General features: G+C 42.4%; 1 protein-coding gene across 1 annotated transcript in view; it reads right to left on the reverse strand.

Annotated features, from left to right (window-relative positions):
- LOC148501811 (ovostatin-like) overlaps positions 1-26,134 on the reverse strand; it is a 405,898-nt gene that overhangs the window by 185,025 nt on the left and 194,739 nt on the right. Inside the window, exons 3-7 of the mRNA XM_088449993.1 lie at positions 8,426-8,478; positions 7,066-7,086; positions 6,022-6,190; positions 2,561-2,645; positions 868-997 (exon numbers count right to left, since the gene is read on the reverse strand). Of these exons, the coding sequence (XP_088306119.1) occupies positions 868-997; positions 2,561-2,645; positions 6,022-6,190; positions 7,066-7,086; positions 8,426-8,478 (458 nt within the window). The remainder of the gene's footprint in view (positions 1-867; positions 998-2,560; positions 2,646-6,021; positions 6,191-7,065; positions 7,087-8,425; positions 8,479-26,134) is intronic.

Raw genomic sequence — 26,134 nt, forward strand, 5'->3', positions numbered from 1 at the left:
CCCTTTAGGACTGGGACACTGCACAGGACTTTGGAGTGGACACAGCCCCTATGGAGAACTGACTGCACAACACAGTCCAGCCAGCCCCTATGGACTTTGAAGTAGTGGACACAGCCCCTATTAACAACAGCAGCACAGCACAACACAGCCAGCCCCTATGGACTTTGAAGTAGTGGACAACAGCAGCACAGCGCAGCACAGCACAGCACAACACTACTCTGCACTACACTACACTACACTACACTACACAGCCCAGCCAGCCCTAACTCCCACCCTCCCTCTTCACTGTCCACAGCCGAGTGAGAAAATGGCGCCGACGCGGGTACCTTATATAGGATCCAAAACCCGCGAGACTCGGAAGGCGGGATGATGACGTTTTGCCTCGATTTCAGATCCGAGTCAGGCGGGAAAAGTCGAGCCTGACTCGGATCGGACTCGGATCGGGGGGGCTCGGGGGGGTTCGGATTTCAGAAATCCGAACCCGCTCACCCCTAGTTACCACCCACAAACGGCACTGTCACTCAAAGTAGCGTCCAGTCTGTGTACTACGAGCGCATGATTCCAGGCCGCAATGACTGGTTTGCGCATACATATTTAGAGTTGCGCAGACGGGCGACAATCACCAATAGCGTGCGTCTGCATCTTAGCAAGCGGGTCTGAATCAGGCCCTAAGATCAGACAAATAGTAAGGCTCTTCTATCCCTATCTCCATGTTTGGACGGTGAGGATAAATGTATAATTGGAATTCTTCTTTGACTGCTCCGAATAGTTTTCATCTATTTTTTTACCAGTTTTATTGAAAATGTATAAAACAACAAATATAAACCATACTCATAGAATGTAAATTTCTTCCCTTAATATAATCACCTCTCCAGTGGAATCCAAACAAATGTCTTCCAGTCCCCTGTAACAGTTTTTCGCTCTACCATAGGTATATTGGGGTCTTCTACAACACCTCATTATGACATTGCCTGGTACAGGCTTATTATATATATATCTGAAAGAAAATGGGTTAAAGACTATGCATACCATTTAAAGTGTGTTTATTGTCTGCACACAGCATGTGGCAGAACAAATATGTATGTAAATGCAGTACATTACCTATACTATGCCATTCAGATTTCTCACCATCACCTAAAAAACCTTGGCTAGGACCAGTAGCACTTTAGGAAAATTATTTTATCTATTTATAAACCAAACACCCATTAGTGCTTCAGTAGAAACAAGCTCAGCCCCATGCTTATCAGGCTAGGGTTGGCAGACATTATAACAGAGGGACCCCACACACTGCAGAGTACCTACCTATGACAGCATGCCCAGTGCTGCTTGCAATTTATTTTGGAGGAACACTATGCTCTTTGTGCTCTGCAATTGTGCAAACAGGAATACCTGCTATATATCTTTAACTTATGGACAGCATGGTGACACAGTGTTTAGCGCTGCTGCCTCACAGCGCTGGTGTCATGAGTTCAATACCCAACCACATCCATATTAGTATGGAAGTTGAGTTTCCTCCCCGTGTTAGCGTGAGTTTTCTCCCATGCTCCAAAAAACACACTGTTAGGTAAGTAGGCTTCTACCAAAATTAACCCTCTGTATGTATGTATGTTAGACTGTAAACTCCAAAGGGGCAAGGACTGACGTAAATGACAAGTAATTTCTGTACAGCGCTGCGTAATATGGTGGCGCTATATACAGCAACAATAATGATACCGTATTTGACTTCTTTCAATTAAAATAGCAGCAATCATCATCAAGTTGACGATGATGACTGGAGTCTGCATAGCAATGAACCTGCATTATCACTGCTATTCAGGGATGTAGTTTCAGGGTAATTTAAACAGAAACTGTAGCAGGGACAGCACATACGATAAAGTGTTAACTAAATGCCCCCGTTCCACAAAAGGTTTTTGGAATTAAACATCTTAATAAATAGACCCCGTAGTCAGGGATGAATTTCTGATATATAAATATAATAGAACACATTTTTATCATAGAAAATTATACACTTTGAACCTGATTTCTATGCTTCTAAACATTTTGTAAAGTGTCATCATGCCCGCTTGAACCCTCCCTCAAGATGCTTGAATACTTGCTGGTATTTCAGCAACCCCTTTTGGGAGGGGCAGCCAGGTGGGAGGTACGTGGGCATGGTGCAGCCAGCTGGGAGGTGCGGGGGCCTGGTGCAGCCAGCTGGAAGGTACGGGGGCATGGTGCAGCCAGCTGGGAGGTACAGAGGCATGGTGCAGCCAGCTGGCAGGTACGGGGGCATGGGGCAGCCAGCTGGGAGGTGAGGGGGCATGGTGCAGCCAGCTGGGAGGTGAGGGGGCATGGTGCAGCCAGGTGGAAGGTATGAGGGGATGGTGCAGCCAGCTGGAAGGTGGAGGGGATGTGGTGCAGCCAGGTGGGCGGTGCTGGGGCATGGGGCAGTCAGGTGGGGCCATACAAAGCCTGGAGAGCCACACGAGATTGTGGAGTCTTCTGGACATTACAGGAGAGTAGGTAAGTATGGGTATGTGGGTTTATGGGTGTGTTGCCAATAAAGTTGAATCTTACTCACTGAGCTGATAAGTTGATCTTTGCCGTTTTCTCCACAATAGATAACGTACTAGGACAACTGACACTTGAGTCAAATCTTGGTAGCACTGAAATAAAATCAGAAGTCCTGTTAAAGTTTAACCGAGAGAGACAAAGAGGGTTCAGTAATTCATAGATTTCACTTTCATAGTTTTCCATTTAAATGAATGAAAGAAAAGTGAGAGGCCTTGTGATGACGTGGGAATATGTACAGACAGCAGACTGGCTCTTTTCCTTTTTCTGTTTAAGTAATTACCTCTAAGAGGTACTTTTATAAAATGGCAATATTGTTAATTTACTGCTCCTTGGCTCACTTTTGGCCAGGTTACAAACTGTTGGATTATAAAACTAAAAACCACAGGAGACTGGCTGCCAAGCCACCATTTCCAGAAAAGAGCTCCTTATTGCCTGGCCGTTGATTAAGGAGGCACCCGGGCATTAACTAATTTCACATCGGGAGCTTTGTGAGAGTTGTCTGTGCTGCCAGATCCTGAAGTGCCATCACTGAAGATGTTGAAGGTGGGGACTCTAAGTCCCTCTATCTCCTTCACCATCTAATGGAGACAGATGGGATTACCCTGATTTTAAAGTGGGGAATCACATCTTTCAAACGGTGTACCCACTTAAAAGTTAGTGGCTGGTGATCACACGGATCACCCGACTTTAATCCCCTACACTACAGAAACATGATGTAGTTCAGGCATGGGTGAAGATCTGTTACAAGCAGGCTACCAATAATTAAGGGACAGGGGCATAACTAAGTATTTGATGGCTCCATAGCAAAAGTTTGTAAGGGCCCCTATGTACCACCCAATGGTAAAAAATGTATATAGCATGTGTAACTTTGACAAGGAAGATGGTCTCCCTCAGCTCTGGGCCCCAAAGTATCTGCACCCCATGCACCTATGGTAGTTATGCCCATGTTAAGAGGAACCCATTTTAGAAAGAAGGGGGGGGTCCCTCTTTTAAATGATGGGTCCCTCATATTTATTATCTGGTTATCACTTGTGACTATCACCCCCATAATGACATCTACAACTATGTGGGTACTAAACCAGGGAGCCTTTATTTCAAGATACGTGGCCCACTACTAGCTATTGTCTGTTGTTCATTTGACAATATTTGTCACGACCAGAGCATCCTTACCTGCTGACTCGCAGTCTCTGCCTGTGCGAGCGCTCTGGCGCGTTCCTACCGGTGGGGTTGCTTGTTTTTGGAGGTTGGCGCGAGGAGGTCCTGGGGGAACAGGCCATGCTGGTACAGGTAAGACTGGCAGCTTCTCCATGCTGCAGACTGCTGGGCGCTGCTATCTTGGTTTTGGGCATATGACCAGAATGGGCCAATCAGGTTGGAGCCCTGCATGTGACTCTCAGCAGCCTATCTTGCACCTTCCCATGGTACGTAAGGGTGTTCAGCACACCCTCTACTTGCCAGTGCAATATGTTCTCAGCCTTGCTGTGTGAGAGTTCCCTGTGCTCCCTATCCTTGGTATATTGCAGTCTCAGCAGTGTCTCGTTTGCTTCCTGTCAGCATTCCAGGCAGTTCCCAGGATTCCTGCACCAGCTATACCCCCACGTCTCACCCTCCACTGGTTACTGACCAGCCGCACGCACGGAGAACCCACTGCAGTTTACAGACCTCTGATCCTCAGCATACCTCTATTGGAATTTCTTCCCTGTCAGCTCATTACCAAGCACCCGTTTCTCTGTCTCACATCAATTGGACTTATTCATTACCAGACACCTGATTCTCTGCTTCTATTGGATCTATTTTATTATCAGACTCTTGTTTGGCAGTTCCACAGCAATTGGACTATTAATTCCTGCCAGATATTATCCTCAGGTCACCCATGGACTTTTGTTACAGTATATATATATTTGTTTAATTCCATGAATCTAATTACTCCCATTAAACCAGCTGCATTTCAGTTTAACAAGACCGTTCCTGCTTCGACTCCTGATTCCATCCTGAGTCCAACTCCCCCCCCCCCCCCCAGGTCCTGACAATATTACTCTGCCGTACAGAAATTAGACATTTTCCATATATTGGTGGAAGGACACTAATCTTCTTAGTAACCGCTATGTCAGCTGCTGCCGCAATAGGGAGAGAAGTCCGCGCAGCGGCAATCAAAGTGACACAAGGGCTGGCGCTCGTTGTTCCCAAATGTAATACAAAATTTTGTTGGGTAAATCCACATCTTGTTTAATTGAAATTTAATTTTAAAAAATAAAAACTTTTTTTGTTTTCACTTTTGTTGAATTTTATCTGTTGTTTTAGAATGAGCAAAAAGAATAATGGTAGTTTCCTAAAATATAAAGTGTTAAAAAAAAAAAAAAAAGGTAGTGTATAAGCCGTGTTGGTACTACCTTAAAAAATCTGTGATACTGATGTTGGAATGCAATGAGTGCTAACATCAGAAAAAAGCCTCTGCACAGGGGTGACAAAACTTCAGCAGTGAGGGGTTAATGTTTAACTCTCCCAAGTGGATAGAAGCCTGTTGTGGAAGCTAATATTAAGTTTTATTTAAGTTCAGTGATGACACTAACCCCTGAGGATTACCTGAGGTGCAGATTTACCCTCTTTAGCTTGCTTTTAGCACAACTTCTACCCCTTTTCCACCTAAATTCCAGGTCTGACCCGGAGTTGCAACAAAGTTCCTATCCGGATCAGACCCGGAATTTTGCCGGCGCCGACTCGGGATATTCCCGAGTCGGCGCCGCTCACACCGCAGTCGGGTCTGCATAGACCCGGCTTTTCCGGAGGGAAAGTGGACGCTTGGAGATGACATCATCTCCAATCGCCACTGAAGCTGGACCAATCGGCCGGCTAGCAGCGCACTCCAGGTCATCGTGACCCGGAGTGCGCTGTTCTCGCAGCAGGGTTTCACGGGCTGCGCCCATGTTAAACCCTGCTAGTTACCTGGGTTGGATTGCCGGGTCACTCGACCCAGCAATCCAACCCTCTCTCCTTTTACACCAGGGAGCTGCCCGGGTTAACCCTTCAAAAACCCGGGTTTTAGCTCCGGTGTAAAAGGGGTATAACTAATACCCCTTTTCCACCAAAATTCCAGGTACAGTACATATAACAATACTGTAGTCAGTATTGCCTGTGTATTTTAAGGGGATAAGAACATTTGTACCTACTTTTTCCATCTCCTCTCTAGGTGCAGTAGCTATGTCCGGGGGCAGGGACTGTCTCTGAAGTCATTAGGCATTAAATATGTGTTTTTGTGTCATTTTATTAAGAGTTTTAAATCCATTAAAGAGTTTCAGAGAGCTTTCTATCATCGGGACAAGTATCAGTTAGCATCACCATGGTAATATCCCTTTATTTAGTACTGAGAGCAGTTGGTATATCCTGTGCTAGAGCTTTGATAAATGCCCCCGATCATACCTACAGTACATACTGTATATCAGTTACATGAGTGATGTAATTAGGACGTACTGTCTATCTCCACCTGAAGCCACTGGTAGTAGGGAGAACCTTTTTTTTTTTCAAACTTGATCTGGTAATATCCAGGATTTGCGTCAAGTGCGAGAACGAATTCCACTTCAACAACGCCATTCTTCGTCTCTGGATTCTGTACCTGGGCTATACAAGCACCAGACGGCTCCTGCAGGTCATATATAAGTCATAGATGAGCTGATTTCTATATGTGCTATAACCCCAAGATTAATTTATTGATAGTACAAAGCTTCTATTGTTTGCTTTAGAGCGTCTGACTCTTTTTTGCTATCAAATACATTATGCTCTTAGCTGTCCTGGCAGCATTTCCAAAATTATTTTTATTTCAGACATGGGGTCTGATTCTGAGATTTATGCAATGCTGATATTTACGCAGATTGAGTGACTGTTAGCCATTGCGCATGTGTAAATGCTGCACTGCGCACGTGCAGCAATTGTATTGCGATCGTGCTTGCACAGAGGATTCACTCGCAAAGTAAGTGACAGGTAGTCAGCTTTTGGAGGGAGGTAACGGGGGAAGGGGGGGCTAGGCAAACGCAGTCGTGTCGGGGCCGTCTCATGGGCGTGCATAAATTAGCTATTGCAATATCCTTTGCAGCACAAGAGCTCTCAGCGTGTCAGGAGAGATGCAGTGTTTGAGACAGGTCAGACTTCACTAACAAGCTGTGTGACTGCTCGATCAGCATCGATGTTACCGATGTTTACACTGTTGCATGTCGTCAGACGGATATGAGGAGGCAGCAATGGGCATCCCAATGCCTAGTAAATTAACTGATAATGCACAGAATCTGGGACAAGTTCCCGGACCTATGTTTTATTATGGTTGTGGCACCCGAAAACAGGCTATTTATTGGGGATTTCATTTCATGCCTATTAAGACTTGAAAAAAAATCTCACTTAATTGCAGCCTCCGGGCTGCCTTCGAGGCTAATTGCATAGTCCCGTGGGATCATGGTAAATTGTCACGGCTGATTGCATTCCCCCCATAGTAGTATCAGATATGAAACATTTTTATTATCTTACCATAAAGCTGATGTTTGTGACCTGCAATATAAAAAGCCAAAATTATTACACAGGACACAAATATGGACCCCAATATAGAGCCAAAGACACAGTAATAATTTCCATTTTCACACTATACAAAAATAATTAGATGTTTAACAGACAACTTTCAATGTACAGTATTGTATTGTTCATGTTTTTTTGTAAACGTTTTTAAATACATTGCCCTATAAATCTGGCTTTGGGTCTAGTGTTTAACTGTCTCCTTTATATTATGTAGGCAATATTATTATTATTATTATTATAATTTTTTTTTTTTTTTTTATAATTTTTTTTTTCATTACCCATGGAAACAACAAAAATTTTTATCTGTGGATAAAACTTTATCCAAAGTATGTAATAGAGCATAACTATATAATAATAATAATAATAATAATAATAATAATAATAATAATAATAATAAAGGGCATCGCAATGACATTACTCAAGCAAATACGTGACAGGTAACTTATACTCAACAGCCAGTGTCATATGAGATGTCGTTTGTTTCTCAACAACGTAGGAGGTCTGTTTATGAAATAGGACCAAACAGAACATGTTTTTGGGAGCAATACAGCACAAAAATATTACAGGCGATACTGACCGGCAGCAGGGAACACAGTCAGTGCTGCCGAGACTTCACATGTGTATGCAATGCCGTTATTTTTGCGATAGTTGAGCAGTAAACGACAATCTGCACATGCACCAAAGTCACATTGCAAAAGCATCAAGGTATATTATCACTCGCAGCAACCAATTACTCAGAGTGTGATTTACAGGTAGGGAGCATTTGGGGAAGGTAACGGGGAGTGGTGGCAAAGATCGCAAGCATGTCACAACCATTTCAAGGTATTTTTACAGCATGTGACTGTGATCGCGCACCCAACAATTATTGCTAAGTTTCCACAGCCATTCTGCGGGACCATAGGGTTACTCAGGACGGCAACAATCAAAAGATCTACGACCAGGTGACATTTCACGCAGATGCTCAGATTTGGAAAGTCGCAGGTGGGCGTCACAATACATCTTCCGGCGGCTGCAATATTTGCATATTTTCGCACTGCAGCTGCGCACACATTTGCGGCGGCGGCGTTAGTGTACAACTTTGGATCAGACCCTCAGCCACAGCAATAATGCATAGGAAAGCTATAATTGAGATATACCCCATAATTAATAACTATTTATCAAGGAGAAATAAAGAAATCTTTTTAAGCCTAACTTTGTCATTTTTTATTAGTCTTTATATAAATGTTTCCACTCACTCAATGCAGAGGGGACCTATTAGCTAATACACAAAGTACTTTTCTCTGTAATGAAGAATAATCAGATAATAGTTACTTACGACGTAATCAACAGTCTTCAGTTCATTAGTTAAACAAACCAGTCTACATCGCACTGCGGGGAAAGCACAATACAGTAACAGTTCATACGTAGCGTAATACATTCATATTCCCAAGAAGGACTAATGCAGGACTGATAGGTTCTAAATTATAATAATGAACAAGATTAATAAGTGAAAATGATTTTCATGCTTGCAGTAATTTATTTCCTGGCTATCCATATTAGCATTAGGATCAATGAACATGCAGATGGGGCTTTAATCTATAAAGTCACCTGGTGCAAACCAGCACCCGACGCCAAGTTTAGTAAAATTGTCTGGTGACTGAAGAAGCATCACTGTCACACGGTATATTGGTGGAGGATACAGTATATTGTGCGGAATATAATAATGAAAAAAGCTGGTTGATCAAGAAATGCATAATTGAATTATACATTACAGTATACAGTATATGGTTTCTTGTGAGGTTACTTTTATTTCTGTAGTACTGGGCATCTACCAAGCTTCCCTGTTGATCATTGCCGTCCGGAGGGGATGGAAAATGTGATTCACATTGTGGCCCCGCCCCCTGCTGCACAATGTCGGTAATCTAGGCATTGTGTACCATGGACAGGGCCGAGATGATGAAAGGGCAGCCAGATTGTCTGCAAGTACGACACAAGTGCATCTATTTATCCGCTATGTGTATTTTAAGGGTGTATGACATCATCCCTATTCTTGGAAGTGCTCCCATGAGTCTGAGGCATACTTGCCAACTAATAAATCTTCCTCCCCGGGAGAAGGCCGGGGAGGTGAAGCAGGTAGGTGGAGTAGGGGGCGGGGCTGGCTGGATCGCGTCGTTAAGCCCCGCCACATGCTGGAATTCACTGCGATTATGCATAATTAGAATAGGGGTGGGGCTAAATGACGTGATTCTCATATAATCGTGTCATTAGGCCCCGCCCCCAATGCTCAGAACCGCCGATCCCCTTTAATATCCTCCCCATTCTGCCCACTTCACTAGGAAGTGGGCAGAATGTGGGAAAAGTGCCTACCCTTCCGTGGGTGCGGGGGCTTACCCAAAAAATCAGGAGCCTTGCGTGAAAACCTGGAGGGTAGGCATGTATGGTCTGAGGGACTGATTCAGAGATGAACGAAATGCCCGTCACTGGTGCGATCCTGTTTGCATTGGACTTGCAAAAATCTGCTAATGACTCAGCTGCCAAGCAAATACTGAAGCAGGTAACTGACACAGAATGCAGTTATGCAAAACAACCTGGAGCCAAGGTACTGATCTTCAGGGAGAGAAGTTGTACTGGCAATGAGCAGTTGCTGGTTTAAATTGGGCACCCTTAGAATGGTAGGCTGGTTGTTGACAGAGGAGTGTGCTGCTGCACAGACCAGTGTTCCTGTTCTTCCGGGAGGCTTCATGTCCTCTCCCAATTTGGCCACCAAGCTCACTACTGAGCATGTATAAGGGCCATCTTTTCTGTACTGTGGAGAGTGACACAGTAGGAAAAGTATGTCTCCTACTTAGCTCTGAAATAGCTGGTTAATGCCTGCATATAAAGCTGTTTCAGATCCCTACACCACTACCCATTTGCAGCATATACAGTAACACACTGGCTGGTGAGCTGTATAGAACCCCACTTCGCTCAAGCTCCACTCTAGTACCAGTGTTACATGTAACAGTGAGTACGGCTGTACCTACTATCCTTCAAAAAACCAACACCACTGGTTAAGTAACTGGGCTGTTCATAGTGTGAGTCTACATAACTCTGCAGTATCAACACCTGCACACACACAATGTGACCGGAGTTGCTGGAGACTGGCTTGTTAGGGCTGATCATGTGATACTTTCCAAGATGGCAGAGCCCATGATACAGAACAGCAGGAGCTGCATGTTTACATATGAGTGACCACAGCTGCTGTGAGCACTCGACGGGCGCAAGGTTACACAGCGCCCAGCTTCTGGACTTGCAGTTTAGAGGGATCTGGACTGGAACATCACCTGGATAGACAGGTATCCCTTGGGGATTTGCTTATATATAGCCTGCTTGTGGCTGCCATTTTCTGGAGTTACGGGCTGATGAGATACGCTTTGTGGTCACACAATGCCTTTACATCCCCTGGAAGATACCTCTACTTCCTCAACCTACAGAGCCCTTTATCCTTGCAGTTTGGTGAAATCCCAGCCTTATTACATACTATAACAACACTCTGTATACCTCATTAGTAAGCTATATATGCTAATGCATAAGGTCCAGTTTTTCTGTAACAACTACTGCACCATCTGAATATCTGGAGCCGCTTTCCACACAGATAATACCAACTTCTGCACCCCCCTTACCTCTATATACCAGTGGCTTAAGGGAAGGACAAGGAAGGAAGACCTTTCTTTGTTGCGGTGATTTCTCATCCCATTACGGCACTGGTGACACTGCTGGCCAGGTCACTATATCTCATCATACTACCGTTGATGTTAAATCTCTACATGCTTCAATTCCCCTTATAGCCTTACATATATTGATGGTATTACCATTTGGATTTCATATCATAGCAGTGTATATTAAACCTTAATCCGCACACACTTGGATTTCATATATTCACGTCTATTTAAGTATTGCTTCAATATCTCTATGATGTAACTTGCTGCGTTCATCTGCAATTGTGGCCTTTCTACTATGATATTAATGAGCTACTGGTCAAAGTAACCGTGGAGTATCTAAACTCTTGACAAGTGTTATGGACAGATTTGTTACTCTTACTACCCCAAAGCCTCAACAAATAAGAGGTGGTGACCGCCGCACTGACCTAGTTTCGGAAGAATCATACCTAGCAACAATCCCTCTCTCTTCAGATACTACAGCCATCACAGATCCTATGATGCCTCTGAAAACACCTTCGCCCTCTCTGACATATGCAGAAGTAGTGAGAGCTATAAAGGAAACGGTGGAACCCCTACTACAAAGCCAAGCTGAAAAATTTATGGAAGCCGTGACAGATTTAAAGTCCCAATTGAATTCAGTTTCACACCAAATTTCTGTTAACGAAAACAGGATTGGCTCAAATTTCCAAGAAATTGAAGATCTCAAGCAACAAGTCTCCTCGCTTACAAATACAAAAAAATGTAAAGGCAACCAGCGCCCCACAAACCGCTTCTTAGTCCACTCTTAGGGGCACCACGCCTCCAAGTCAAATGCACAGAGAAAAATAGAGTGATCCAAAAGCGCGATCTTCTATTAATTGATTCTGTCAAAGTGGAAGGAGAGATACACAAGAAATTAAATCCAAAGTACATGGACCCCTTTTAGGGCTTCAAAATCCTCCGCCTCCGACTCACCTCCAAATGGAGAAATATGTTCACATAAAGGTATCTGTCTTGCGTCAGCTTACAGTGGAAATACAGGTATTCATATATTCCCAATTGGACCTCCCCTATGTAAAAACACTCACCTGGGACCAGGTATAAACGTTCCCATCAGGGTTTCTTTAGGTCCAACAGAGCACTCCTCATTCCAAAAGCTGGAAGCAATCCTTTCAATACAATGATCCAAAAATCATATGAAAGTCCAAAGTTTATTGGTACAATACAGGAACAAATGTGCTGAAGTGACCGGATCAAGTTTTGTCACGTTGGTCTGCTGTTTGGCACGCAAATGAACATTATAAATTTAAGGAGAGATCCAAAATACGGACTGGATGCCAAAAATTAATTATCGTTTTTATTTTTTATTTTTTATTTATTTATTATTATTTTTTTTAATTTATTTATTTATTTATTTTGTTTTTATTATGTTCTTATGTATGATTTAGTTGATTTATATTTTGATATATATTGTGGATGTACATGAATTCATATTAATGGAATGTGTAATTTATTAAGGGCTTTTTAAGGATTGATGCCATTTTTTACTTATCCAGAGTTTGTGGATTACTCAATATTGAGGTTAATAAATTAGTTTGAGTTAGGGTATATATACCCTGGCTGTTCAGTCAGAATTTACACCCTGAGGAAGGACCTATGGTCAGAAACGCGTTGGTGGTACTGTGGCAAGTTTTCTTGTTGCTGCTATTTTTTTATTCTTTTACTGGTTGGTTCTCCATACTCATTCATTTGGGATTTCAGGAGAGAATTTCTATTACTTACCTGTAATAAGGAAAGAGGACTCTATGCTTGGATTTTATCTATTTTTTATTTTTTATTTGTTCCTGTATTGTACCAATAAACTTTGGACTTTTATATGATTTTTGGATCATTGTATTGAAAGGATTGCTTCCAGCTTTTGGAATGAGGAGTGCTCTGTTGGACCTATAGAAACCCTGATGGGAACATTTATACCTGGTCCCAGGTGAGTGTTTTTACATAGGGGAGGTCCAATTGGGAATATATTAATACCTGTATTTCCACTGTAAGCTGACGCAAGACAGATACCTTTATGTGAACATATTTCTCCATTTGGAGGTGAGTCGGAGGCGGAGGATTTTGAAGCCCTAAAAGGGGTCCATGTACTTTGGATTTAATTTCTTGTGTATCTCTCCTTCCACTTCAACAGAATCAATTAATAGAAGATCGCGCTTTGGATCACTCTATTTTTCTCTGTGCAAGTCTCCTCGCTTACATCCTCTCGACAACATCTAATGTTCAAGGTGGATGACTTAGAAAACAGGTCGAGAAGCAACAATTTGAGACTCTTGGGGTTAAAAGAATCTATTAAAGGTTCTGATCTTTTCAAGTTCTTACTCTCAGACCTGCCGGAATTACTTGGCATACCCGAAGAATTATCCTCATTGGAAATAGAACGTGCACATAGGCTTGGTCCACCACGTGACTCAAACCAATCCCGACCCCGGCCTATAATCATTAAATGTTTGAATTTCCGATATAAAGAACTAATCGGGTCTACAGCAAGAAATAAGGGCCCTCTTCATTGGGAGGGACAACGCCTCTTTCTTTTCCAAGATTACTCTGCAGAGGTCTCCAGGGCACATAGAGAAATGGCGCCTTTGTGTTCTCAACTAGTGCAATCTGGCAAGCGGTTTGCCCTTTTATACCCAGCACTATTGTGCCTTTTCACCCCACAAGGCCAGAAAGACTTCACCACGCTGGCTGATGCCCAGGCATTTCTAAAAGATGAAGAGGCTACACTACCATCTGAAATGGACCAAAATGATTGATTACAGGTTTATTTTATATCTGTTTGCATTTTTGATAGCTGAATATATATGTTGAAAATTTAACTATTAGAAATCTGCCTATAAGACTTCTGGTTCAGTATTACATCTTTAATATGTTATAACTATTTAGATTCTTAAGGTTTAGTATTTTTTAGGTCTAGAATCTAAAGACCCACGGTTGCTCGTATATATATTTTTTTGTAATAATGTGATTGATTAATGTGATATCAGTAGTTGCTCAATACAATTACTTGCCTATCGGTTTAATTGTTTTTGCTTCCATATTTACTTTTTATAAATTATATGAGGTTCTTGTATATTTTGTATACTCTCAGTTTTATTTTTGCCTTGCACTATATTTGGGTCATTTATATTGGCACCGTTTAAACTAACAATGTTATTTATCCATGCATATTATGGATGAATCTCTGGATTTGGAGACTTGAAAGCCTATTTTGCTTAAATTATACTCCTGGAATGTCAGGGGTATCAATTCCCCAATTAAGCATAGACGCATTCTTACATATGTTAATAAAGTACATGCAGATGTTACTCTCTTACAGGAAACCCATTTATCTCCCGAAGAACACACTAAATTAAGTATGATGCGACAGCAAGTGGTGGCATCATCATCTTATAATTCAAAAGCCAGAGGTGTGGCTATTCTCATACGAAAGGGTATTACTTTTGACATCCACCGCCAGAGTATAGACAAACTAGATCGATATGTTAGACTTGATATTACTCTAGAGGGTTCCTGCTATACATTATGTAATGTCTATGCCCACACAATTTACGAAAAATCATTTTTTCTAAATCTGACGAATCTATTACGCCCCTTCTCTGACCCCCAAATTATTATGGGAGGAGACCTCAATCTGACAGCCTCTCCGGTGCTGGATAGAAAGAGTCCCTCTGGTCCTCAGCTCCGTCAACCTAAAATTAATTTAAACTACATGGCAGATCAGCTTAGATTATTGGATATTTGGAGAGTTAGGCATCTGACTGAATTAGAATACACTTATTATTCGGCAACACACAATGTTTTTTCTAGGCTAGACTATTTTTATTTATCTTACTCATTATCAGTCAGGTTTATAGACGCAGATATAGACCCAATTATAATTTCAGATCATGCTCCTATATAGATTGAGTTGCAGGGTAGATTCACACTGGGTAGTCATTCCAATTGGCGTTTCCCAGCTAAAATGGCAACTTCCTTAAAGTCCAAATCTATGCTGGAAACCACATGGAATGATTATACTACTAATAACGCATCCCACGCTGATAATCCTGCCCTATTCTGGCAATCTGCAAAAGTGGTTCTCAGAGGTGATATTATGGCATATATGTCTAACTATAGAAAGACTCAAGACACTGTATATAGGGCAGCCCAATCATCCCTCACTACAGCTTTTCAAACCTTTAAAATATCTCCTTCGCAAAGGAATAAAACTGTTTATCGTGAAGCTAAGTTACATTTTGACCAAGTTTTGACTCAAATGGATAATAGATTTCTGCAAACTGGTAAACATAATTTTTTTTAGCATGGTAATAAACCTAGCCGCCTATTATCCAACCGCCTTAGAGCAGTCAGAGGTTCCTCGCATATTGCGGCTTTAAAAGATGAAAGTCTTATCACCCATTATTACGATAAATCTATTGTATCTATACTCCATAACTATTATCAGAATCTTTACTCTCAAGACCCTATAAACCAGGAAAATAAAAATATGATCTGGCAATGGATAATTCTACCAAAAATTACTCCCTTACAAATGGAAGCTCTAGTAGCCCCAATTTCACTTATGGAAGTCACTGGAGCCATCGGTGCCCTCAAACCAATGAAAATCCCATGTCCAGATGGCCTTAGTGGCAAATTTTTAAAATTACTTTGTCCTAAAATTGCAGAACCTCTCACAGCCTTTTTCAACTCTATCCTCATCTCTCACTCTCTCCCCCTACACTTTAATTCGGCCCTGATTAAGGTGCTATTAAAACCTGGAAAAGACCAACTTCTTCCCTCCTCTTACAGACCTCTCTCCTTACTAAATTTAGATTACAAGTTATTCACAAAAATATTAGCGGAAAGATTAAAAGTGATATTGCCATCAATCGTTCACCCGGATCAAACCGGTTTTATCTGGGGCAGGAACTCTGTCACTAATATCAGAAAGGTGCTGGCAGTTCTCCAGTCCCTTGAGACTTCTCCATCGGGTGATCCCGGGTATTTATTATCTCTAGATGCAGAAAAAGCATTCGATTTGGTGACCTCCGATCACCTGATGGAGACTTTCACCCGCTTTGGTTTCCTTAATGTGTTTGTTCTTCTTATAAAGGCTTTATACCATGAGCCAACTACCCAAATTTTGACTAATAAATTTTTGTCCCCTCCCTTTGTTATTCAAAGAGGCACACAACAAGGTTGTCCCTTATCCCCTTTGCTATTTGCAGCTGCACTGGAACCTTTGGCCATAGCTCTCCGACAGGCACAAGATTTCACTGGTATTAAGATTAGAGATGTAGAATCCAAACTAGGATTGTTTGCAGACGATATGCTCCTTTTTATTTCAAACCTTCACATATCAATCCCAGCAATTTTCGAGAATATTCAGGAATTCAGTTGTTTTGCGGGGTATCGAGTTAATATTAAGAAATCAGAACTACTCCCTCTCGCCTCTTCCACTCATTCCGTCCTACCAACCCATCTCAATGCTATGTTTACAATCACCCCGCATAAATTAAAATATTTGGGGATTTATATTCCTGGCTCCCTATCTCACTTGTATTCTATTAATTTTAACCCAGTACTACCCAAAATTAAAATGCAATTAGAATCTTGGATGGATTTGAAACTCTCCCTGTTAGGCAGGGTTACAGTGGTTAAATCCATTATTTTTCCCAAGCTATCCTACGTACTTCAAATGTTGCCAATAACAATACAGAAAGCAGATGCTCTCCATTGCACACAATTGTTCTCCAAGTTTATATGGCGTAAAGGTAAACCCTGAATGCCCCGTTCTCATACATATATTCCCAAAAAACAGGGTGGATTGGGAATGCCCCACATTGTAGCATTTGCCAGGACAGCGCTTTTTCGATATATCTCAGATTGGCTCCTCCAATTGAATAATTTTACCAATACGATGCTAGAAGGAGCTTTATTCCACCCATATTCCCCTGCGGCCTTACTTCATACTCCTAGTTCAAAAATCCCTGAAACATGTCGTAATAATATCCTTTTTCAAGATACATACAAAGCCTGGACGGCTATTAACAAATCATTCCAATGCAACCCTCTTATCACTCCTTATATACCTTTGTGGGGAAATCCAAATTTCACATCCTCTTTGGATAATCAGACCTATAAGTCCTGGTATTGTAAGGGAATCCTAGCAATTAAAAACATTTTTGACACTGGTGGACATTTATTTTCATTTACACAACTCCAAGAACAATTTCATATACCCTGATCAAATTTCTTTATGTACCTTCAAGCCCGACATTATGTACAGTAACTCACTGATCCTCTAAAGTCTACTCATACTGACTCCAAATTAAGCGATATCCTTTCTTTTAGCCAAACTAAAAAATTTAACATTCATTTTCTATATCCAGATCTTATCCAATTAAGAGATCCCTCATGGTCAAAACTCTCAAATATCTGGCAGTCAGAAATACCGGACCTACCTGACCTTGAGGACATGCTCCGCTATAACGCAAGGATATTACCGACGGTAAAGTCGGCACGCCTACAGGAAATTCATATCCGTGTATTAAATAGAACTTATATTTCACCTGCCCAAAGGAAACATTTTGTTTCTACCAAGATGGGTTCATGCCTCAAATGCAAAGCCTCTTGTGCCACAATTTCCCATAATTGTTGGTTTTGTAGGAAGATTAGGAAATTCTGGTGTAAATTGCTAGACTATCTATCAACATCACTTCATGTCTGACTACCATGAACAGCTAGCGCCTTACTTTTTGCAGATTTTTCTTCATGGGAGGAGACTCAGGATATTTCCCACCTATTACTTTTATTACCGGTTATAGTCACAGTGGCCAAACAAGTTATCTTACAACATTGGATTTATCAGTCCACTCCTACATTGGGGGAATGGAAAATAGCTTTACTAGAGGTTCTCTATCATGAACGACGTATGGCCACATTTTTCATTGAAAAGGGAGTGATTTCCTTTCACAAAAAATGGGGTGCTTACATTGATGGCCTCCCGACACAAACAGAGGAACAGATCTGGAGAGTCTTTGAAATCACAAATTGGTTTTTGTTATGACAGATTACATACCCGGCAAAATAGTAGTGTATGCCTCTGTTTGCTATATCTCTTTCAATTTTTAAGTAGCAAGGTCCCCAAATTTGGAAACAAATCTCATTCTATATTTTCCTGGTGAATATTGATCTACTTTTTGTTTTTCTTTTCTTTCTTTTCTTTTAATTTTTTACATTTTATTTACTTATATTTATTTTTGATACTGTAGAATATTTTCAGTTAATTTGTTTATGATTTTATGTAATTCAAGTGTTATTAGTTAATTTATATAAGGTTATGTATACAGGTGCTCGCCATTGGAGATGCACCTACCTTGTTAATTGAAACAAACAAAAAAAATAAAAATTACAGCAGATTTGAATGTGTAAATTTTGTAGCAGACTGAAAATGAAGATATGGTAATTACATGTATATCTTTGTATATGTTATTCTTTTGTCTTTTGTCTGTATATTTTTTTGTTATGTCTTTTTTCACTGTACGATAAATAGAATTTATAAAAAAAAATAAAAAATCGATCTTTCCTGGCAAATTGAGCCAACCCCAATTGTCAATGTGCTAATAGTTTCAAATGTTTTTCTGCGGTGGCTGAGACTTGACTGTCAGTTACCGCCATTACCCTTTCACGGCACAGTGGAAGCACTATGGGGCATATTCAATTGGGTGCGAAAATAGCAAAAAAAACCCTGCACCTGCAAGCTTTTTCAAGCAGGTGCGGGTTTTTTGCTATTCAAATGGCTGCAGATTTTTTCTTTTTTTACGCACCGGGAGTTTTTTCTTCACCCCAGAGCAAGTGTGACTTTTTTTCTAAAATCAGTAATTTTAGGAAAAAACACCTGGACTTGCTCTGGCACTCCGGCAGTACCCACCCAGTACCCCCCCTGAGGACTAATTAAGCAATTGGAAGTTACCAATTAGCTTAATTAGTCTTTAAATACTTACCTCCTGAAGCGGTGTCTTCTTCATCCAGCGTCGGAAGCCAGGACTTCTGCAGCATGGGTGAGTATATCAGTGTGTGTGAGTGTTTGTTACTGTTTGTAAGTGTGTATGAGTGAATGTGTGTTTATGAGTGTGTACATGTGTGACCCCCGGAATGGGCGCTGGAAGAACTACATCTCCCCAGGGCCGGTGCATGGTTTCTTGCCACCCTAGGCAAAACTTCTGCCTACACCCTCCCCACACACACACACATTTTAGCCTCTCAGTGTGGAGGTGTGGTATTAAATGTTCCAAAGCTGCTATGTTAAATGGAGAAACACCCCCTCCAAAAAATAAAAATGTAAAAAAACATTATGCGCGACATTTCAAGGTACACCCAGACAGTCTCTAGTGTAGTCAGGGGACACAGGCAGGATAGATAGATAGAGCCCGATTCTGAGGTGGACACATTTAAAACACTGGGCGTCTGCGCATGGACTGTGTATATGTTCTAATTGTTACCACCAGGGAACACAGATTCGAATTTGATGGTGATCCATGCAACTCCGATAGTCGTTCCTGGGTGGTGACTGGGGGAGTGACTGTCATTGGTGGGCATGTTGGTCGAAAGACGCTGTTCCATGGCCATATACCATCTGACATTCTGAGCATAGGGTATATATATATGACATAGGATTGCTCTAATGTCCAATATCCGCTTGAAAGTGCGAATTATACAGCATCATGGCGGCAGGGCCAGATTAAGCCTTCGGGGGGCCCAGGGCACTTAAGAAAGGGGGGCCCTCTGCACCAGCTCCTCTGGCTGTGTCCACTGCGTGGACGCCTCCTCCCCCCACACTTCAATGAGGTAGCACTGCTGGTTCTACCAGCACTGCAGGTGCATATTATGTACAGTATATATATATATATATATATAATATATATACACATACACACACACATATGTATATATATATATATGAGCGGGTTCGGTTCTACTCGGTTCCGTTCGGATTTAAAAACCGAATCTTATTGGCTATCCAAAACTTGTGACAGCTGATAGCCAATAAGATTCTGATTTTAAATCCGAACGGAACCGAGTAGAACTGAACCAGCTCACCCCTAATATATATATATATATATATATATATATAATTAGTTATTAGACATACACATGTATGTTGACCAATGTTTCAACATTCTATTTTGGCATTTTCATCAGGGTGCACCTGTATGTCTCATTTTTTCTGAGTGCCGCCGGCTGGATATCCTATTGTGGCTACACAACTTCCGTGCAGATCTTGGAGGGCATAGGATTGTAACTATTACTTCTTTTGACTATTTTGAGGAGTGCCGCTTTCAACATATTATATATATATATTAGGGATGAGCGGGTTCAGATTTCTGAAATCCGAACCCCCCGAGCCCCCCCGATCCGAGGCCGATCCGAGTCAGGCTCGACTTTTCCCACCTGACTCGGATCTGAAATCGAGGCAAAACATCATCATCCCGCCTTCCGGGTCTCGCAGGTTTTGGATGCTATATAAGGTACCCACGTCGGCGCCATTTTCTCACTCGGCTGTGCACAGTGAAGAGGGAGGGTGGGAGTTAGGGCTGGCTGGGCTGTGTAGTGTAGTGTAGTGTTGTAGTGTAGTGTAGTGTAGTGCAGTGTAGTGTTGTGCTGTGCTGTGCTGCGCTGTGCTGCGCTGTGCTGCTGTTGTCCATAGGGGCTGTGTCCACTACTTCAAAGTCCATAGTGGCTGGCTGGACTGTGTTGTGCAGTCAGTTGTCCATAGGTGCTGTGTCCACTCCAAAGTCCTGTGCAGTGTCCCAGTCCTAAAGGGGTGCTGTAGTGTTGTCCAGGGGGTGCTCTGTCCATCAGGGGTGCTCCCACCAAGTGTTAAAAAAAATATATTTTTTCTGTGTTTGTGAATTGTGTGCACTGTGGCTGCACGTACATCAACAAAGGAGCAGCGCCAAGCGTGCGCCTGTGTCCCATAAGTAAAAAGCCGGCTGTCTTGTCCGTTAAAGGGTGCTGTAACCCCCAAAGGGCACTCCAAACAAAATAAAAATATATATTTTTTTGTGTTTGTGAATTGTGTGCGCAGTAGCCGCACGTGCATCAATAAAGTAGTGCCAAGCGTGCAGCTGTGTCCCATAAACAAAGGGCCGGCTGGATTGACCGTTAAAGGGTGCTGTAACCCCCAAAGGGCACACCAAACAAAATAAAAAAATATATTTTTTTGTGTTTGTGAATTGGGTGCGCAGTAGCTGCACGTGCATCAACAAAGTATTGCCAAGCGTGCGCCTGTGTCCAATAAATAAAGGTCCAGCTGGCTTGACCGTTAAAGGGTGTTGTAACCCCCAAAGTACACTCCAAACAAAATTAAAAAACATTTTCTGTGTTTGTGAATAGTGTGCACAGTAGCCGCACGTGCATTAACAAAGTAGTGCCAAGCGTGCGCCTGTGTTATAAGTAAAGGGCCGGTTGGCTTGTCCATTAAAGGGTACAGTAACAGCCAAAGTACACTCCAAACAAAATAAAAAAATATTTTTTGTGTTTGTGAATTGTGTGCGCAGTAGCCGCACGTGTATCAACAAAGTAGTGCCAAGCGTTCGCCTGTGTCATAAATAAAGGGCCTGCTGGCTTGTCCGTTAAAGGGTGCTGTAACCCCCAAAGTACACTCCAAACCAATTAAAAAAATATTTTCTGTGTTTGTGAATTGTGTGCGCAGTAGCCGCACGTGCATCAACAAAGTAGTGTCAAGCGTGCGCCTGTGTCCCATAAATAAAGGGCCGGCTGGATTGACCACTAAAGGGTGCTGTAACCCCAAAAGTACACTCCAAACCAAATAAAACAATATATTTTTTTGTGTTTGTGAATTGTGTGCGCAGTAGCCGCATGTGCATCAACAAAGTAGTGGCAAGCGTGCGCCTGTGTACCATAAATAAAGGGCCGGCTGGATTGACCGCTAAATGGTGCTGTAACCCCCAAAGGGCACTCCAAACAAAATAAAAAAATATTTTCTGTGTTTGTGAATTGTGTGCGCAGTAGCCACACTTGCATCAATAAAGTAGTGCCAAGCGTGCGCCTGTGTCATAAGGAAAGGGCCGGCTGGCTTGTCCATTAAAGGGTGCTGTAACCCCCAAAAGTACACTCCAAACAAAACAAAAAAATATTTTCTGTGTTTGTGAATTGTGTGCACAGTAGCCGCACGTGCATCAACAAAGGAGCAGCGCCAAGCGTGCGCTTGTGTCCCATAAGTAAAAAGCCGGCTGTCTTGTCCGTTAAAGGGTGCTGTAACCCCCAAAGGGCACTCCAAACAAAATAAAAAAATATATTTTTTTGTGTTTGTGAATTGTGTGCGCAGTAGCCGCACGTGCATCAACAAAGTAGTGCCAAGTGTGCGCCTGTGTCCCATAAACAAAGGGCCGGCTGTATTGACCGCTAAAGGGTGCTGTAACCACCAAAGGGCACACCAAACAAAATAAAAAAATATATTTTTTTGTGTTTGTGAATTGTGTGCGCAGAAGCCGCACATGCATCAACAAAGTAGTGCCAAGCGTGCGCCTGTGTCCCATAAGTAAAAGGCCGGCTGGCTAGTCCGTTAAAGGGTGCTGTAAACCAAAAAGGGCTCTCCAAACATAATAAAAAAATATATTTTTCTGTGTTTGTGAATTGTGTGCGCAGTAGCCGCACGTGCATCAACAAAGTATTGCCAAGCGTGCGCCTGTGTCCCATAAATAAAGGATCGGCTGGATTGACCACTAAAGGGTGCTGTAACCCCAAAACGGCACTCCAAACAAAATTAAAAAATGTTTTCTGTGTTTGTGAATTGTGTGCGCAGTAGCCGCACGTGCATCAACAAAGTAGTGCCAAGCGTGCGCCTGTGTCATAAGTAAAGGGCCGGCTGGCTTGTCCATTAATGGGTGCTGTAACCCCCAAAGTACACTCCAAACAAAATAAAAAATATTTTCTGTGTTTGTGAATTGTGTGCGCAGTAGTCGCACGTGCATCAACAAAGTAGTGCCAAGCGTGCGCCTGTGTTATAATTAAAGGGCCGGCTGGCTTGTCCATTAAAGGGTACAGTAACCGCCAAAGTACACTCCAAACAAAATAAAAAAATATTTTTTGTGTTTGTGAATTGTGTGCGCAGTAGCCGCACGATTATCAACAAAGTAGTGCCAAGCGTTCGCCTGTGTCATAAGTAAAGGGCCTGCTGGCTTGTCCGTTAAAGGGTGCTGTAACCCCCAAAGTACACTCCAAACCAATTAAAAAAATATTTTCTGTGTTTGTGAATTGTGTGCGCAGTAGCTGTACGTGCATCAACAAAGTAGTGTCAAGCATGCGCCTGTGTCCCATAAATAAATGGCCGGCTGGATTGACCACTAAAGGGTGCTGTAACCCCCAAAGTACACTCCAAACCAAATAAAACAATATATTTTTTTGTGTTTGTGAATTGTGTGCGCAGTAGCAGCACGTGCATCAACAAAGTAGTGGCAAGCGTGCGCCTGTGTACCATAAATAAAGGGCCAGCAGGATTGACAGCTAAATGGTGCTGTAACCCCCAAAGGGCTCTCCAAACAAAATAAAAAAATATTTTCTGTGTTTGTGAATTGTGTGCGCAGTAGCCGCACTTTTTTCAATAAAGTAGTGCCAAGCGTGCGCCTGTGTCATAAAGAAAGGGCCGGCTGGCTTGTCCGTTAAAGGATGCTGTAACCCCCAAAGTACACTCCAAACAGAACAAAAAAATATTTTCTGTGTTTGTGAATTGTGTGCACAGTAGCCGCACGTGCATCAACAAAGTAGTGCCAAGCGTGTGCCTGTGTCATAAGTAATGGGCCAGCTGGCTTGACCATTAAAGGGTGCTGTAACCTCCAAAGTACACTCCAAACAAAATAAAGAAATATTTTCTGTGTTTGTGAATTGTGTGCGCAGTAGCCGCACGTGCATCATCAAAGTAGTGCCAAGTATGTGCCTGTGTCCCATAAATAAAGGGCCAGCTGGATTGACCGCTAAAGGGTGCTGTAACCCCCAAAGTACACTCCAAACCAAATAAAAAAAATTTTTTTTTTGTGTTTGTGAATTGTGTGCGCAGTAGCCGCATGTGCATAAACAAAGTAGTGGCAAGCGTGCACCTGTGTACCATAAACAAAGGGCTGGCTTGATTGACCGCTAAAGGGTGCTGTAACCCCCAAAGTACACTCCAAACAAAACAAAAAAATATTTTCTCTGTTTGTGAATTGTGTGCGCAGTAGCCTCACGTGCATCAACAAAGTAGTGCCAAGCGTGCGCCTGTGTCATAAGTAAAGGGCCGGCTGGCTTGTCCATTAATGGGTGCTGTAACCCGCAAAGTACACTCCAAACAAAACAAAAAAATATTTTCTCTGTTTGTGAATTGTGTGCGCAGTAGCCGCACGTGCATCAACAAAGTAGTGGCAAGCGTGCGCCTGTGTCAAAAGTAAAGGGCCAGCTGGCTTGACCATTAAAGGGTGTTGTAACCCCCAAAGTACACTCCAAACAAAATTAAAAAACATTTTCTGTGTTTGTGAATAGTGTGCACAGTAGCCGCACGTGCATTAACAAAGAAGTGCCAAGCGTGCGCCTGTGTTATAAGTAAAGGGCCGGCTGGCTTGTCCATTAAAGGGTACAGTAACCGCCAAAGTACACTCCAAACAAAATAAAAAAATATTTTTTGTGTTTGTGAATTGTGTGCGCAGTAGCCGCACATGTATCATCAAAGTAGTGCCAAGCGTTCGCCTGTGTCATAAGTAAAGGGCCTGCTGACTTGTCCGTTAAAGGGTGCTGTAACCCCCAAAGTACACTCCAAACCAATTAAAAAAATATTTTCTGTGTTTGTGAATTGTGTGCGCAGTAGCTGCACGTGCATCAACAAAGTAGTGTCAAGCGTGCGCCTGTGTCCCATAAATAAAGGGCCGGCTGGATTGATCACTAAAGGGTGCTGTAACCCCCAAAGTACACTCCAAACCAAATAAAACAATATATATTTTTGTGTGTGTGAATTGTGTGCGCAGTAGCTGCACATGCATCAACAAAGTAGTGGCAAGCGTGCGCCTGTGTACCATAAATAAAGGGCCGGCTGGATTGACCGCTAAATGGTGCTGTAACCCCCAAAGGGCTCTCCAAACAAAATAAAAAAATATTTTCTGTGTTTGTGAATTGTGTGCGCAGTAGCCGCTCTTTTTTCAATAAAGTAGTGCCAAGCGTGCGCCTGTGTCATAAGGAAAGGGCCGGCTGGCATGTCCGTTAAAGGGTGCTGTAACCCCCAAAGTACACTCCAAACAAAACAAAAAAATATTTTCTGTGTTTGTGAATTGTGTGCGCAGTAGCCGCACGTGCATCAACAAACTAGTGCCAAGTGTGTGCCTGTGTCATAAGTAATGGGCCGGCTGGCTTGACCATTAAAGGGTGCTGTAACCCCCAAAGTACACTCCAAACCAATTAAAGAAATATTTTCTGTGTTTGTGAATTGTGTGCGCAGTAGCCGCACTTGCATCAACAAAGTGGTGCCAAGTGTGTGCCTGTGTCCCATAAATAAAGGGCCAGCTGGATTGACCGCTAAAGGGTGCTGTAACCCCCAAAGTACACTCCAAACCAAATAAAAAAATATTTTTTTTTGTGTTTGTGAATTGTGTGCGCAGTAGCCGCACGTGCATAAAAAAATTAGTGGCAAGCGTGCACCTGTGTATCATAAATAAAGGGCCAGCTTGATTGACCGCTAAAGGGTGCTGTAACCCCCAAAGGGCACTCCAAACACAATAAAAAAATATTTTCTGTGTTTGTGAATTGTGTGCGCAGTAGCCTCACGTGCATCAACAAAGTAGTGCCAAGCGTGCGCCTGTGTCATAAGTAAAGGGCCGGCTGGCTTGTCCATTAAAGGGTGCTGTAACCCCCAAAGTACACTCCAAACAAAACAAAAAAATATTTTCTGTGTTTGTGAATTGTGTGCGCAGTAGCTGCATGTGCATCAACAAAGTAGTGCCAAGCGTGCGCCTGTGTCCCATAAATAAAGGGCCGGCTGGATAGACCGCTAAAGGGTGCTGTAACCCCCAAGGTACACTCCACACCAAATAAAAAAATATATTTTTTTGTGTTTTTGAATTGTGTGCGCAGTAGCCGAACGTGCATCAAGAAAGTAGTGGCAAGCGTGCGCCTGTGTCCCATAAATAAAGGGCCAGCTGGATTGACCGCTAAAGTGTGCTGTAACCCCCAAAGGGCACTCCTAACAAAATAAAAAATATTTTCTGTGTTTGTGAATTGTGTGCGCAGTAGCCTCACGTGCATCAACAAAGTAGTGCCAAGCATGCGCCTGTGTCATAAGTAAA

This window comes from Taudactylus pleione, unplaced genomic scaffold (assembly GCF_031769625.1).
Source record: "Taudactylus pleione unplaced genomic scaffold, aTauple2 ptg000502l, whole genome shotgun sequence".
NCBI classification, from domain to species: domain Eukaryota; kingdom Metazoa; phylum Chordata; class Amphibia; order Anura; family Myobatrachidae; genus Taudactylus; species Taudactylus pleione.